The 15,649-nt window shown below is 44.4% G+C and overlaps 1 protein-coding gene across 2 annotated transcripts in view; it reads right to left on the bottom strand.

The window, feature by feature from the left end:
- Positions 1–217: 217 nt before the first annotated feature.
- The window catches only part of LOC147438489 (Acyl transferase/acyl hydrolase/lysophospholipase superfamily protein), a 53,211-nt gene continuing 37,779 nt past the window's right edge, over positions 218–15,649 (bottom strand). Inside the window, exons 4-7 of one of the 2 annotated variants that reach the window (XM_086484585.1) lie at positions 11,749–11,854; positions 775–883; positions 589–687; positions 218–501 (exon numbers count right to left, since the gene is read on the bottom strand). In XM_086484585.1, coding sequence (XP_086340711.1) covers positions 382–501; positions 589–687; positions 775–883; positions 11,749–11,854 — 434 coding nt within the window. In that variant the 3' untranslated portion in view covers positions 218–381. The remainder of the gene's footprint in view (positions 502–588; positions 688–774; positions 884–11,748; positions 11,855–15,649) is intronic. The other variant, XM_086484586.1, reaches the window with a different exon arrangement.

Here is a 15,649-nt window from a genome sequence, read left to right as displayed (position 1 = left end):
GACTCTAGAAAATGGTCCAAATGCATCGTGTGATGTGCAACGGAAACCTTCTCTCACCCATAACAAGCAAGGCAGTGGCAGATGAAATGTGCCTCAACCTCTCATGCCAACCTACAAATCAGGCATTTGCACTATCTACACTATCTACCAGCCTCTAGACGAATACTTTCTTGCCTTCACTTACAAAAGAATACGTATGCCCAATGACACGAGGGGAGGAAAAACGTGGGAATTGGGATCATTCACGCCTTGAAGGCACAAAGACAATCTGTAACATCAGTGCCAAAAATCTGGGTTACCTTCATTATTATCTGCTTTACAAGGGTACGAAGTTCAAATTTGACCCTAAAAAATGATGTACAGAAGTATGTTGGGAATTCTTCATAGAACTGCCATTCTGGCTTCGTACTGACTGACCCATACCAAAGCATCTTGGTAGCCAAGATCGAACAAATTTTCTAATATGTCATCAGCTGCAGGCTCCAATGCCCAATTCAAAAGCTGATGCAATCAAATCAAATATAAACAACTCAAATCAGTTTTGAAATCCTTGAAGACCCAAAAAAGTCTCAACAATGAAGCCATTACCTGTCGAGGTGATGCTCTGTTTTGTCTGGGATTACAATCTGGACTGATTCCAATGTTCTTGAAGCCTAGCTGAGCAGCTGGAAATGCACAGACACAAACCTATGCACAGCACAAAGTTAGGTTCATGACGTTTGGCAGAACTGGCATTCTTATGACATGATAAAGCTTCAAGGTTGCTTTGTTTACTGTGCTTTGAGCAGCCGTGGGAGGCATAAATGATGTCAGGCCTCCATCCACACAAATTCGATTCCTGTATAGAGTTACCGGCCGAGGAGCTAAATATCTACACAAACAGCTGTGTAAACATCACACTTCCCTTTCATGGATTCAATGTATATACGACACAGTTTCTCTAAATGCTTCAGCTTCACTTATTGGGCTACAGAGTTCTAGAGGAGATGAAACTACTACTTTCAGAGAGCCTATTAGCTGGAAAACATCTCAGCCACACTAAACAGAGACTTCAAACCTCCACAAGTGGTGTCTGCCCGCCGCTAAAATGCCATCAAACTGAAAAAATTTAAGAGCAACAAACTGCAGCCAGGAAATTCTCTTTAGCCAATAAACATGAGTTGGCAAATGTTCTGAACACAAAATCAAGGATGGGTTCCTCTATTTAGAAAGGGAATTTTCTGTACAGAGGAATGAATGTCCACAAAAGTGCAGTCCCTCTCATGATGCCTCTTCCTTATATTGCAAACAGCAAGATTAGAAACTGGGGCTGATTACCTCAAAGCACTATCTGAAAAGTCTCCTTTGCAACAAGGGTTTTTTTTTGAGGGTGCAGAGAAGATCCTTCTATTAGTCTTTATAAACTTCCCAATCGGCTACATCACCTCTATCACGAGGGTCAATGTTACAATGAGGGGAGACTGTTCCAAAATCAGTAGCATCGAACAATACAATGGCTACATCACAAAATGGGAGGAGGAAAGGCATGGCCTTCAATGCTTGTGAAGAGTCAAGACCATGATCCTGTCGGAAGTGGCAGTGGAAGATGGGGGATATGGCTGAAAGCCACGGGTACACGTGCATAACCTCTCGTATCCAATGGCAGATAGTACCAACCTCCGAATGTGGAACCTTTGATAGCAACCCCGCTGCAGTGATCTCCTAGATCTACAAAGACGCTTCAGGTGGAGAGTCGCTTAGGGCTGGAGAAGGCATAGAAGGAGAGAGAACTTTGTAGCTGGGCTACAGTGTCACTTGGCAGGGAAAGGCAGGGAAAGGCAGTTACAGTTAGTCGTGGGTTCACACTGGGTGGACTTGCGCCTGGACTTGACACGTGGCAAGAGTGGTGGTTTAGAGGACACCGTGGCAAGTTCTTCCCTGCCACAGTTTGGAGATAGGTGCAGCTGGACAGTCAGAGATATTTGAGTTATCCGTTGGCTGCCCTTTTTTGTTGTATATATGCTCACATTTGCTTTAGTCTGGTTACACTGTTTTTAGCTGGTTTTATGAGTCTCGAGTCCAGTGTCGTGTTGAGTCTACACCACTCTATCCTTGCACATCTTGAGCCTTGACACCCCCATTGGACCCGTGAGTTCTGGGCTTGGAGCACAGTGTGCTGCCAGCCAGAGTTTGTATAGGTTCATTTAGGTTAGTCGAGTCCCATGCTGTGCAGGCTCTAGAGCACGACACATTATTCTCGCTAGAGGTGCTCTCAGTTTTGGCACGTCCGGTGGGACCTCAACTGAAGTCTCACTCCGTTGAGCCTACAGCTCGAGGAGCTAGCTGGGTTAAGCTCTCACCCGTGTTGGTCTACTAGTCTCGACTGCTCTGGTCCAGCTTGGTCTCGTCCAGCTTCCCCTCGACAAGCTGGTCTAGTCTCTCGTCCTATTCTAGTCACTCGTCCTAGTCTAGTCTCTAGTCCATAGTCTAATCCCTAGTCTCTCGTCCTAGTCTAGTCTCTAGTCCTAGTCTAGTCACTCGTCCATAGTCTAATCCCTCGTCCTAGTTTAGCTGAGTGGTCTAGTCACTCCCACTAGTCTAGTAGAGTCTCGACCAGTGTTTAGTAAGTTAAAAGTCTTCGTGCCCAAAGCTTGGGTGGGCTTCTGATTACTGCATGACACATATGAGGCAGTCCAAAGATCGACAAAGTCCACTACTGAGTTCTTTGAAGTACTAACATCGGAAGCGCCAACCCTTTGTGCTGAGTAGAAGTCCACCAGCCTCGTTAGTCCTACCTTCCCACACGACTACCTCCATTCCTCTAGCAGTTCTTCACCGCCCAGGTCACCTTCCCGAGTACAGTTCGCGCCCACTGTGTTACAGCAAGCTCTTGAGCATCAGTCTCCTGACCAGGTAGCCATGGAGGAGCTCACAATCGTCCTGGCTAAGGTGAACATAAAGTTTCCGACTTTCAGAGGACTCTCCACAGAGGATGCAAACGACCATGCTAGGAGCTTTGTCTCCCTCTGCAGCGGTCGTGGCCTCAACATAGAAGACGTCTACCTAGTGCTCTTCCCATCAACTCTGGATGGCTTAGCCGATAAATGGTTCAGTCAGTTTGCTGAAAACCAGTTCACGACTTAGGCAACACTAAGCCAGCAGATCTGTCACAAAATTGATGACGTGGCAGTACTACCGAGGACAGAGGAAAGCTGACACGGCAACAGGCTATACGGACAAGCCCGGGATTTGCGCTGACAAGCTAACATGGCAAACAATACTGATTTCCACATTATGCACTGACAGCTGATGACATGGCACGCTGTACAGAATTCCGCAATTTGCACTGGCTGCTTTTTATGGCAGATTCTAAGACCAGATGAAACCGGCCGTGGGGCGGTAGGCGTTGGCTTTCACCCAAAATTCTTTACTTTAGACACACACACAGTATTTGCGAAGGTAACCTGTAACGGGGAATTAACACCTAAGTACACACACGGCTCGGAAGCTAGAATGCTCCGAGCAGACGCCGACAACCTGTAGGCCCCAAAATTGGAGCCCCTTTCGGTATTTCTTTATTCTTTAATAGAGGGAATAAAACCTGTGATCTCCTACGAGCTGCCCCGCACAATCTAGGCTAAGAAACACCTGTTCTAGCCCGATTTCGGTAGCATAACTATACTAGGACGCTTCACAGTCAGTATCCCCACGCAATAGGTGACTTTCCCGACGCATACGGATACTTTGCAAAACCTGGCGAGAATCTGCAGCACGCTGAATTCTCTGTTTTCTGCCCCGAAAATGCGCCAGTTCACCTGTACAGCGGTCCCCTCGCGTCCCCGAACCTCCTAGGGGCATTAGGGTCTGTTTAGGGCCGAAACCCTAAACCTGCAAAAATACACAGCAGGCTGTACTTCCCTGTTTTTGGGCTCCGTTTCGCGTGCCGGACGCATCTGTAGCAAGACCTCGAGCTCCCGCACCTGTAGGGCTACTTGCCCTTTGAATTGAACGAGATTTCTGACGTGAAACCTCTCCGAATTCACCTGTACCTGCGGGGGATTAGCCGCTAGCTAATCCAGTACCTGTGCAAGAGGCTCTTGCCTCGGCAATCGCGCATGAACCCACATAACTGTACATTGGTCAAATGAAAAGCCCACTAGTGGGGCATAACATACTGCTCGTAGGGGAGAGAGAGAGCAGTGCGTAGCGTGCAGGGCATCACTCCTGGCACCATACTGTACATAAGGGGGAAAAGGAAGCACTCCATAGCTCTTAACCTGTGATAGAGAGAAAATGAGGCCTCTCCCAGCATCAAATTCAGCGCCAACTCTTCTTGCAGGAGGAAAGTGCACCAAAGTGTCCCACTTGACGCATTTACAAGCATTTTCCCGTTTTGGGTTCGCCGCTTAAAAATCTCCCGACTGGTCGCCCAATTGACTTTGTTGCAGAGTTGTAAAATGTTCCCCTAGTCATACCGGAGGTAATGACGCGAACACATTTCATGGCACAAAATAGCAGTTCCCTAAATTTTAGGAAATGATTCCATTGGGCTCCCTGTGGTCATCTAACCATCTATCCTCATTGGGACCGCATCCAAAAGTGCAATGTGGCCCAACTGTCGGATACTTTCTGTTGGCAATCACACCTTGACTTTAGGCCTTTATTGAGTTCACTTCCTAGTATTCACCAACTTGCTAAGTGCGACGGGGGGACCTATATGATCTTGCTCTGAGCCTAGACATCCTCTTACCATACGAATTCCAGTGCCGACCACTACCCATCTGCGGGTGAAACTATCGTTCACATTGGCCATACAATGTCCGACAGAAACCAACAACTAAAGTTAGCAGTTGCCACGTCCTCGTGACATAGTTAACAGTTGCCACGTCCCCGTGACACCAGATGCTTTTGGGACAATTTGCTTTTGAGTTTATCGCTTTTGGGACTCTAATTTTGGGGCATGCCTTGTAAGTTTATAAGAGCCCCTAGGACCTCACTCTGCAGAGCATCTGGACACAAAGTCTGAGAGGCAGGTCACTCGGGAGTTGTACTTTGCAATGATTAATGATAAAGAAATACCGAAAGGAGCACCAGACTTTGGGGCCAATACCTCTGGGCACGGAACGCCACTGGGCCGTGTCGACTCTCTCTCTCTCTCTCTCTCTCTCTCTCTCTCTCTCTCTCTCTCTCTCTCTCTCTCTCTCTCTCTCTCTCTCTCTCTCTCTCTCTCTCTATCTATCTATCTATTAAAGTTCGGTGATTTTGAAGTTTCTATTCGTGTGTTGCTATTGATTTCACGCTTGGAGTGTCCAAGCCTGTTACAGTGGTATCAGAGCTCAAAAAAATTCTTCTTCTACGGAGGATCTGATCCTTTTTGCAGCACATGCAGTTTTTTTGTGAAAGAATCTTCGTGCCCTGACCCCGGACTTATTAGCGACTCCCACCCTTCGTACAACGCGCATCGGACGCGCTCCCATCTTCATCACTCAATCTTACAGGGCATAAGCCATAAAGAACCCTAGATTATACATGGGTTATCACAGAGAATCTCACAAAGATAACACTTCTCAATGGGTAGGCAGAGAAAAGTTGAAATCCGGCATGGGAACTGAAGAAAGAAATGAAGATTTGGACAAATTCTTGGCAAAAAAGTTTGCAAAAATGGAGTACAAACGTCAAATGCAGGTTGACATATGTGTGAAAGGATTGATCAAGTACTCTAGAGACCCGAGATTTGCCAAACACCTAACATGTTTCCTAGGGTCCCATGGCACAGGGTCCAGCACGCACTTTAGGTGATTGGCTTCAGTTTTCAGGCTCGTCAGAGGAGCTTCAGGGCATCCAGCTCTACAGGGCATGAGAGGGGTGCAAAGCATGTGTCAAGACATCTCAGAGGCACTACCTCCTGAGTGGCTCACAACTCTAGAGTCAACAGCGCCCAGATGGATGGGGGCCTTCACGTGACTGGAGGTTCTCATCTCAGTTCGGGCTTCCTCAGAGACTGTACCCTCCCTGTTCTTCGAGCTACAGGGTGGGGGACGCTTACACCAAGTTGTGGTAGAGGCCCCACGGGTGGCAGAGTGCTGTTTTCAGAGGATCCGAGTGGTGGGCATTTGTGGTAGGACTTGTGTCATTGATCTTGACCCAGCAGCTCTTGCGACTGGCCACTGGAGATTGTGGGCTTGGAAGAACTGTCCACTGGCACGGGTGCAGTGGGACCCTGGAGAGTGGTTTTGGAGGGACCCCTTCTCCTCAGCAGATCATCCAGATGTCCCATTCTTTCAGTACACTGTTCGACTGGGACGTCACATACTGGCAGCGCAGAGAGAGACTCGTCCTGCTGCAGTATCTCATTGGCAGGAGGAGGGTCTCACAGCTGAGTTCTTGGCAGCTTTTTGGGAGAGGTTGTGGGACTCCACAAAGCCGAGGCGAGTCACGCTGTTCCAGTGGCTGGTTGCACATTGAGCTACAACAGTTGGGAGTTGGTTGGTACATAGTGGTCTCTCGGCAGCATGTGCAGCTTGTGGCCATCTTGTGGAGAGTCAGTGGCACTGTCTTTGGGACTCTCCTCTGGCACAGCAGGTTTGGCTTCGTGTTCTTCAGCTGATGCCAGCTCTTTCCACTGCTCGGCAATACACGTGGGGGGCAACTGCTTGGTCCACTCTCACGGGCCCGACGCTTCAGTTTGAGCTATCCTCCACCAGCAGGATGATAGTGATGCAGGGGGGTCGTCCTACACTCCAGCCTGCTATAGAGCTTACGCCACAAGAGTGGTGCAGTGAGAGAGGAGTGTTGGGAGCTCTTCTGTGGCCTGACACTTTGGTTCATCTGGCGGGCCCGCTGATTCTACATCTTCGAGGCTCGCGCTGTACCAGCAGAGACTATTCGGGATTTTTGGCTAGAGTTGATCCATACTCTCAGAGGACAGTTCGAGACTCCAAGGCAGCTCCGACCGCATGAGGGAGCGCAGAGAGGCTTTTCTTCAACTCTGGCGCCCTGGGCCTTTCTTCACCATGGTCCAGGGTGTGCTCAGATGGCATTACCGTCCACCTGTGTGGCTTTTCCCTCCTCCCATCTTTTGATTTAGCCTCATTGTACATATGTTGTTTTTTCTTTGGGAGAGTCTCCCCGTCATGTTTGTTGTAGCCCTCTCTTGTAGAGGTCGTTGTAGCCTTATGGGCAGCTTCATTAACTAATAGAAGGATCTTTTTCTGGAAAAAAACAAAAGATCACATGATTGATTCCTGGTAGTACACCACCGAACCGGCCACCTTACAGAGTTAGCCAAGCCCAAAATGAAGAAATAATGAACTAGAACAGATCAATAATATACTTGACACACTTCAGGTTTCTACTTGCCGAATTGATCTAAAGAGTGGTTATCATCAAATCCGAATCGCTCCTAGACACGTCTACAAGACAAATTTCAGGACGACTTTTGGTGTGTACAAATAGTTGGTAATGCCATTTGGCCTTACAAATGCACCGGCTACATTCAACCGTATAGTGGACATAATTTTTAGAGAGTACCGATCATTTGTGGGCACTCTCTTTGACAACATCATTGTCTTCTCCAAGAATGAAGCAGAACACGACACCACCTATTGCAAGTCTTCCAAGCATTGCGGAAACATAAATTGGTTATCAACGCCAAAAAGAGCACATTTTTCTTGCCTGAGATACACTTCTTGGGACACATTGTCTCAGCAGAAGGGATAAAGATGGATCCAGCCAAAGTTGCGACTATTCATGATTGGCCCGATTTGAAGAATGTTCATGAGGTTCGAAGCTTATCTGGGCTTGTGCTCCAAGATAGCTTCTCCTTTGCATATGCTGACTTAGAAAGGAGTTCCTTTTAATTGGGGACTGATAGAGATTGCAGCCTTTTAGACTCTCAAGGAAAAGTTGACTACGGGACCAATGTTGGCCTCACCAGACTTGCAAAATCCATTTAAAGTTTGTTGTGATGCTTGTGGTCACAATTTGGGAGCAGTCTTGATGCAAGAAGGCCATGTAATTGCTTATGAGAGTAGGATGTTTTTACTTCCTGAAATGGTTGCATAGATTTATGAGAAAGAGCTTGAGGCAGTTATCCATGCTCTTATGCAAAGGCGACACTATCTTCTTGGAGCCGACTTTATAGTCTTCACAGATCACCAAAGTTTATGCTACTTCTTGTCGCAGAAAAGTAGATCGGTGGGCTAACATCTTGTCACAGTTTCATTTCAAGATAGTCCATGTTCGTGGACAGAAGAATTTAGTGGTAGATGCATTGTCTAGAAAGCCATTGATTCTAGCTATTTACCAGATACATCATCAAAGCTTCGAGGATATGGTAGATTAGTATGCCACAGATCTTGATTTTGCAGATATCTTTTACCGAATATAGAGTGGAGAGACAGTTCTAGGCTAGTACATACGGGACGGCTACAGCCTTTGAGAAAAAGGTTTTGACAGAGTGCCATTGTCCACCTTTTTCTCCCACCGCTGCATAGATACCACCTTGAAGGGTGTTGACCGTTACTTTTACTCGCCGAGGCTTAAAAAGGATGTGGACGAGTTGGTTGGCAGTTGCTTAGTATGCCAAAAGGTCAAGTTTGACAAGCATAAGGCACCAGGATTTTTACGACCTTTACCCATACCCTCCGGTCCCTCAAGAAGCCATGGATTTTATTTTTTTATCTTCCCAAGACTCAAAGTGGGTATGATGGCATTTGGACAGTTATCGATAGATTCAATAAACAGGCCCACTTCATTCCGGTAAAGAAGACAGTTAAGCCCGATCATTTGGCGAAACTATTACACAGATTTTTCGAATATATGGCATGCATGAGTCCATTGTTTCAGACAGAGATCCCCGGTTTACTAGTTTGTTTTGGAGGGCAATCTGGGAGAACATTTGGCACGCAGTTGTAGTTCTCGTCCTTGTTCCACCCGCAGACAGACGGACAATTTCAGATAGCCAATCAATGGTTTTGGATTTATATTTCGGATTAGAAGACTTAATGGGAAAAATATTTTCCCTTGGTGGAGTTTGCCTACAACAACACACGGGGAAGGCGCCAATTGAAGTATTCAAGGGTACTAAGGTTCCTCAATTTCTAAGCATCAAAGACGAGATTCTTTTGAAGAAGATTTATTTTTGAAAAAGTCTAGAAGGCATGGAAGGCCATCTAGTAGTTTAGAGGAGCAGACCGCGTCCTCGTTTGACAGTGACCAGATCAACAAGAAAACCAAGAAGTTCAAGGAAGGGAGTCAGGCAGTCAAGATTGAGACGTTTTCAAGCTACCAGGACACCCATCGAGCCCTTGAGTTTGTACAACAGTTTAACGTCGCCTTCTCTGGGGAACGGTTCATAGAACACTCTAAGGTGCGAAGGGCAGCATCTTCCTTGAAAGGAACTACACAGACATGGTGGTCTACTCTATTGTTCGGCAGAGAAGCACCTGCGACGTGGTTAAAATTCAAGATAATTTTCACGCCAACTTGGATATCAGATGAATATAAAGATGTCATCACAGCTTGGCATCACTTGAGAATGACTAAGAAAGATACATTGGATGGCTAATAGGTTTTGGGATACTTATTTACCAAAGAAACCAGATTGAGAGGTTGACTATTGTCTGAACCAGAAGTCTAACTCTATTCAAAGACTTATGGGACATATTAAGCAACGCTTTGGAAAGTGTGCCGGCTCATTGACTTATCTTACGGACAAAATAGTATCCACCTCAATAGGGAAGTTTGCCAGTGAAAAGAATAAATAAGGGGAACTGGATGATAGCTCATCGCAGGATTCTGGAAAATCATATGGTAGCACATCCGAACGTTCCAACGAACTAAACGAACCAGATGTAAGTTCAAACTTCATCACAAGATTGTGAAAGAAGGGGATCATGTGATAGTGCGTCTCAAGGTTCCAATGATTGAGACTGACGTGTCAATGGACAGGGGAAGCTAGTGAAGCCACCCATTGGTCCCAGGACACAAGGAAAGAAAGGAAAAGGGAATCAGCTGATAGATCAGAGAATTCCTGAGACCCAAGATAAGAAATTTTTTTAAAGCGGATCAATATACGAGAGATTGGACACTGCCTTTGCCAAGGTTCGTGAGGCTCTAGAGAAGTCTCAAGCACAACACAAGAAGGCAGGAGAAGAACATGGACACGACTTGAAGTTGAAGGAAGATGATTGGGTGCTCTTACGTTTTGAGAAGGCACGCCTTGCGAAACGAAAGGGAAAGGAGCGGCTTTTTCCAAAGCTAAAAATGTGGTACTACGGCTCTTTTCCAAATTCAAGAGAAGATAAGTGATGTATCCTTCAGACTGAAGTTGCCAGAAACTTGGGAGATTCAAAATGCTTTTCATGTGAGTCTCTTGAAACCTTTCAAGAGTGAGGTTTCAGTCGACAAGGAGCCTGAGGAGCAACCTGAAGTGGAAGAGAGCGAGGAGATACTCGTTTCGGAACAAATACTGGCTCGCAAGGAAAGGAAAGCGAAAGGTAAAGTGAACGGCGGTTCTTAGTGAAGAACTATCCGGCATTGGATGCGAAGTAGATGGAGGAGGAGGACCTAGCAAATACTCCTCAGATTTGGAACTTTACCTTGAGATTTTTGGTTTACCTTCGACTATTCCGAGAGATCCCGTGGATCAGCCGGGTTGAATCTAGTGCAAACGGGACTGCACAAGAGGCGAGTCACTCTGCTCCTTTGTCACAGATTACCTGGATGGAATGAAGGCAATGATTTTCCTTTGGATCTCAGGGATACTGATGGGCTAACATTATTCTGCTAGATGACTTTAAGAAGTACTTCGAAATGGGAATTCCTGAAAATGAATTTGATTTTTGTGCTCACTCATGTGATTGTGTTTGAGTGCAGGTTTGAAAGACAAAATGACCGCAACATTTCGGTCTTGAGAATCTATAGACATGATCACAATAAGAATTGGCTAATCCGACATCTGTGAGAACCGGGATGGATCTAGATTCGATTGCTAAATACGTTGCCAAGAATCATGATCTTAGATCTGGAATCAATTTCTATGTGATTGATACGATGTGAATGTGCACTGACTAAGTCGTCTTTGTGCAAGTGCTAGATTTGTGTTTGTCTAGTGCGTCAATACTTGGGGTCAGTGTCTACTGCCTATGGATCGGTACAGGGATCAACATGTGTACACGGAGGATAGGAAGCTGAAGAGGCCAATGACTTCAGTACTTCAAGGAATACGAGCTCTGATTTGTAGTATAAAAGCCAATTTCAGAGTTCATATTACGTAATAACAGAGTTGGGCAGCCCCTGCTTGCAAATTAGTTACTTGGCTTAGCTAATGACTCCCCCGTATCGAAATTCCTTCTCTATAGTCAATCTGCATGACTAAATGATTGAAGTCATGTAAGAGTCAATGGACCCCACTTTGCACAATTTTTTGATACAAATGAAATCAGTCTAAGAACTCTTGCCTCTTCCATTTATCTAACACGAAACCTAATTTCAGAAGGAACATTTGAGTCGATATGTGCAAGAACACTTGAGTTGATATGTGCCTACATGTTTAGAGCAACAAATCTGGCCTCTGGTGATTATACAAGCGATCAATAAGGCAATTAAACAAAGTTGACAACATAAGCACTGATATCTAAAGCATGAAAGGCAGCACAAAATTGTAAGTTGACAACATAAGCACTGATATCTAAAGCATGAAAGGCGGCACAAAATTACCAACAATGTAAGGAGACCATGCCAAAACTTGAATGAAAAATAGATTACCCAGGGACGAAGCATGATGCAAGAAGTGCATCTATCAAGTCCTCTTTGGAGAAAAAGTGTTGTACCAACAATGCCCTCGGTGATCGAAACACTTGGGTAACAGCTACTGCACCATACAAAAATACATGCCCAATTAACTTGAGCAAACAAGTAAGAAATTGTAAGCATTTCAGGTGGCAACCAAAACCAAAATCTCTTCCAAATTTGTACGATTGGCAAACGATTACCTCTTTCAAATCAACAGTTAAGCTTTTAAGCCTAATTTTTAACAAGAATGCTTTCAATACTGCAAGGTAATTTAGATGATGTAGGTCCAAACAGTCTATGCCTGCCTCACCCCATTCAGCAGCCATTGCCGCTCAACACACGCATGAACGTGCATACTATCATACACATATTTAACATTTCTGTAAAACCCATGTAATGATGGCATGCACACACAAAAATACATACAAATATAATGTCATACATAAATATATATCATTTGATTAGGAGCGCTCTAAACTCAAAGGTTTTGGACAAAAGAACTATGTTTTTCTTGGACAAGAATACGAGTGTTGTGGATTTTGACTGGCAGATATGTCTAGCTTTCTTACTGTTGCAATTTGTTTTTGTTGGCCTATATGACCAATAAAGATGGAATGCAAAGAATGATTCAAAAAATGTTGTTGCAATTTGTTTTTGTTGGCCTATATGACCAATAAAGATGGAATGCAAAGAATGATTCAAAAAATGTTGAAACCTCGACATGCATCAGGTGGGAGTTACTGCCTCTTGATGGCTCAACACACACACACACACACACACACACACACATCTCCATGCACATAATGGCACACAAACACTCACAAATACACAAGTGAAAACAATGATACACGCAATTATGCACACAATGGCACTCAAATACTCAACGAATGCACATATACGCACACACATGCATGCACAAAAACATGTGCACCCCAATGCTCAGATAAACACATGTATTCACACATATATGTACAAAAAGCACAAATGCACACACACATCCATGCACATATGCATGCATATTGTCACGATTGTGATGTATAGTTTATCTATGTGTTACCTTCCTTGCTTAATTCCTATGCAAACATGAAGATGGACCAAGTCTGGAGACCGCTAACTTTCGAAAGCGTGCATCTCTTCGCTCAATGATTACACCTCAAGACGAATGGCTATGTGTTTTCATCAAATGGTTGTCTCTCTACACCGAATAGCCATGTCCCTACAGCGGTAGGATGCAGCTATTGGTCAAGGGATACAACTCTTTGTCTATTGACATGTCTTTTCATTGTGTCTATTCATTTCCTGTATAAGGAACCTATTGTACAATAATCAAACATTCAGTCTCTCAACTCTCTTATGTCCAATTCATCTTCAGTTTTCTGTTTTCAACTTAAGTTTAAGTATGGTGTGTCACGAGACTGTGACAAACACTAACCTTATTTGTTGGTTTCCTTTCCTTGATTTTTATTTAATTTTTGGGACCCTCTTTTTTAAATCACAAATGCCCAGACATTGCATGGCCAGTGTGAAACATGCCGATGGCCGAGAGTTTCACCCGCAGAAATGAAGGCCAAGCAGCCACGAGATGGTTGGGGCGTTCGACTCTAAAATCTGACTAGTAAAAGGGTGGCTAGGCTCAGTTACAGCCATTTAGGCCCCTCCACAAGACTTCATAAGTTGGCGGGTACTAGGAATTAAAACCAAATGGGCAAAGTGGACACTTGGCAGCTTTGGAGCCGTCTGCAAGACACCTCAGCAAGAAGGGGGCACCCAAATCAATTTGGGTCTACTTGGGGCTGATTTTCAACTCATTGTGAAGCTACAATGTGTGTGTGTGTGTGTGTGTGTGTGTGTGTGTGTGAGTGTGAGAGAGAGAGAGAGAGAGAGAGAGTAGTGTGTGCAAGTTCACAGCTTTAATGGAAAGCTTGCCTTCTCCTCTATCTTATGTAGCATGATGATTCTGCTCTCGTGCACCTCTCTCCCCTTTTGAATACAAAATCATGATGCCCAGCTCAAGGGCCTTTCATCTGTATATACAATTGTGGGGAAATTATGCTCGATTGTCGAGGCAAGAGCCCTCTTGCACAAGTACCGGATTAGCTAATTGCTAATCCCTAGCAGGTACAAGTTGAATTTGAGACATTTACCGCGAAAAATCACTTATAAATCAAAGAGCAAGTAGCCCTACAGGTGCAGGAACTCAAGGGCTACCTACAGGTGTGTTCGGCACACAAAACGGAGCCCAAAACAGAAAATTATAGCTTGCTGTAATTTTAATTTGATAGAGCTTAACAAGCCGAAACCATACAAAGAAGGTGGTGCACTTGTGAAGTTTGACAATAACAGTGGTTTTGAAGACCAGGCGAAGGCTTTCCTCCAGCAGTTTGATATTGCTTATGCAAGGGGGAATTTCACCAAGGCTTCGAAGGTCCACAAAGCTGCCACTTTCTTAAAAGGAAATGCGCATTCATGGTGGACCACATTATTGATGCGAGGACTATTGATGCAAGGACAGGCACCCACCACATGGGTTTACTTCAAACACATGTTTGCATCTACATGGGTATCAAATGAGTTTGAAGTTGATGTCACGACAGATTGGAATTTGGTACCAACTTAATGTAGCTACTTACAAAAACTTCGAGGAGTATAATCGGAAGTTTTGTAAAAAGCTGCTTTCAGTAACTTCCTACAAATTTGTGCCATTGACAGAGCAGATAGAGAAGTATTGTTGTGGGCTTAGAAATTATTGCACAAAGAACAGTGTGGTCACCCTCACTCAGCTAATGGAGGTTGCCAACACTCATCATGCCTTGTTGAAAGGAGAAGACAATGGATTCCAAGGCAACGTGAAAGGGGAGTCAGTCAAAGAAACATTCAGCAAAGAAGCCCTTTGCAAAAGCGATTCCTAAAGCTTCCCAGGAGTCAAGAAAAGCAGAAAAACCTAGAGACTCAACCGAGACATATGGAGGACAAGCCAAGAAACAAAAGAAGCATTTTGTGTGCAAGTCTTTCGAGGGAAAGAAGGCTTTAATGGCCGAGGGTAAATGCTTTATTTGCAAGCAGCCTAGTAACTTTGTTGCGGATTGTCCAAATAAGAAGAGGCTAGCTGACTAAGAGGACAAGAAAGGGAAGAAGCCCAAACCATATGATGGGCAATAGGCCAAATTCTGATGCCAGTGAGCTATGCAGAGCGTCAGGTAAAGTCAGGGATCAAACAACGCTTATTTTCTTTGATCCAGATGCAAAGGCAACTTTATCTCACCAGAATTTTCTATCAAGTTGGGCATTAAAGCTAAAGATGGGTGCACAGCTAAGGCAGGTTTGGCATGTCCTGGCCATTCAGAGTGTGTAACTCCCATCATTGGAAAGCAACGTTTGCAAATTCAGCCGTATGTGGACACAAAAGAGTTTTATATCATATACCTTCATAAGTTCAGAATAGTCTGAACTCACGAATTATAAGAGGGAATAAGCACTCATAAAACTTTAAAAGCAAGGGATACAAGAAAAGAAAAAAGAAAAACCTAAATCACTTTATTTGCTACGAAACAATACTAGATAAAACAAAACATTATTAACTTAGGAATGTTTTTAGAAAAGGCATGCGCAAAATAAGTTGATGCAGCTTACTTGGCTAAAACTTAAAACAAATACTCAACTTTAAACAAAAAAGGATAAGACATCTTAAAAACTTAATCCTAGAATCAAACTTCACACAACAACTTCTAAAGGAACAAATTCTTAGGTCCTAAAGTAAGCTCAATACGAAATCGAAAAATGGATACTACTACAAACCTACGAAGAAGAGGCTGCAAAAAACCAAAGAAGTAAAAAAATTCCAAACTTGACAATATGTGAACTCGACTTCACTGCT

This window comes from Adiantum capillus-veneris, chromosome 16 (genome assembly GCF_014529385.1).
Source record: "Adiantum capillus-veneris isolate H3 chromosome 16, ASM1452938v2, whole genome shotgun sequence".
Classification (NCBI taxonomy): domain Eukaryota; kingdom Viridiplantae; phylum Streptophyta; class Polypodiopsida; order Polypodiales; family Pteridaceae; genus Adiantum; species Adiantum capillus-veneris.
The sequence above is the reverse complement of the archived record's forward strand: the minus strand, read 5'-3'. Positions and strand labels throughout refer to the sequence as shown.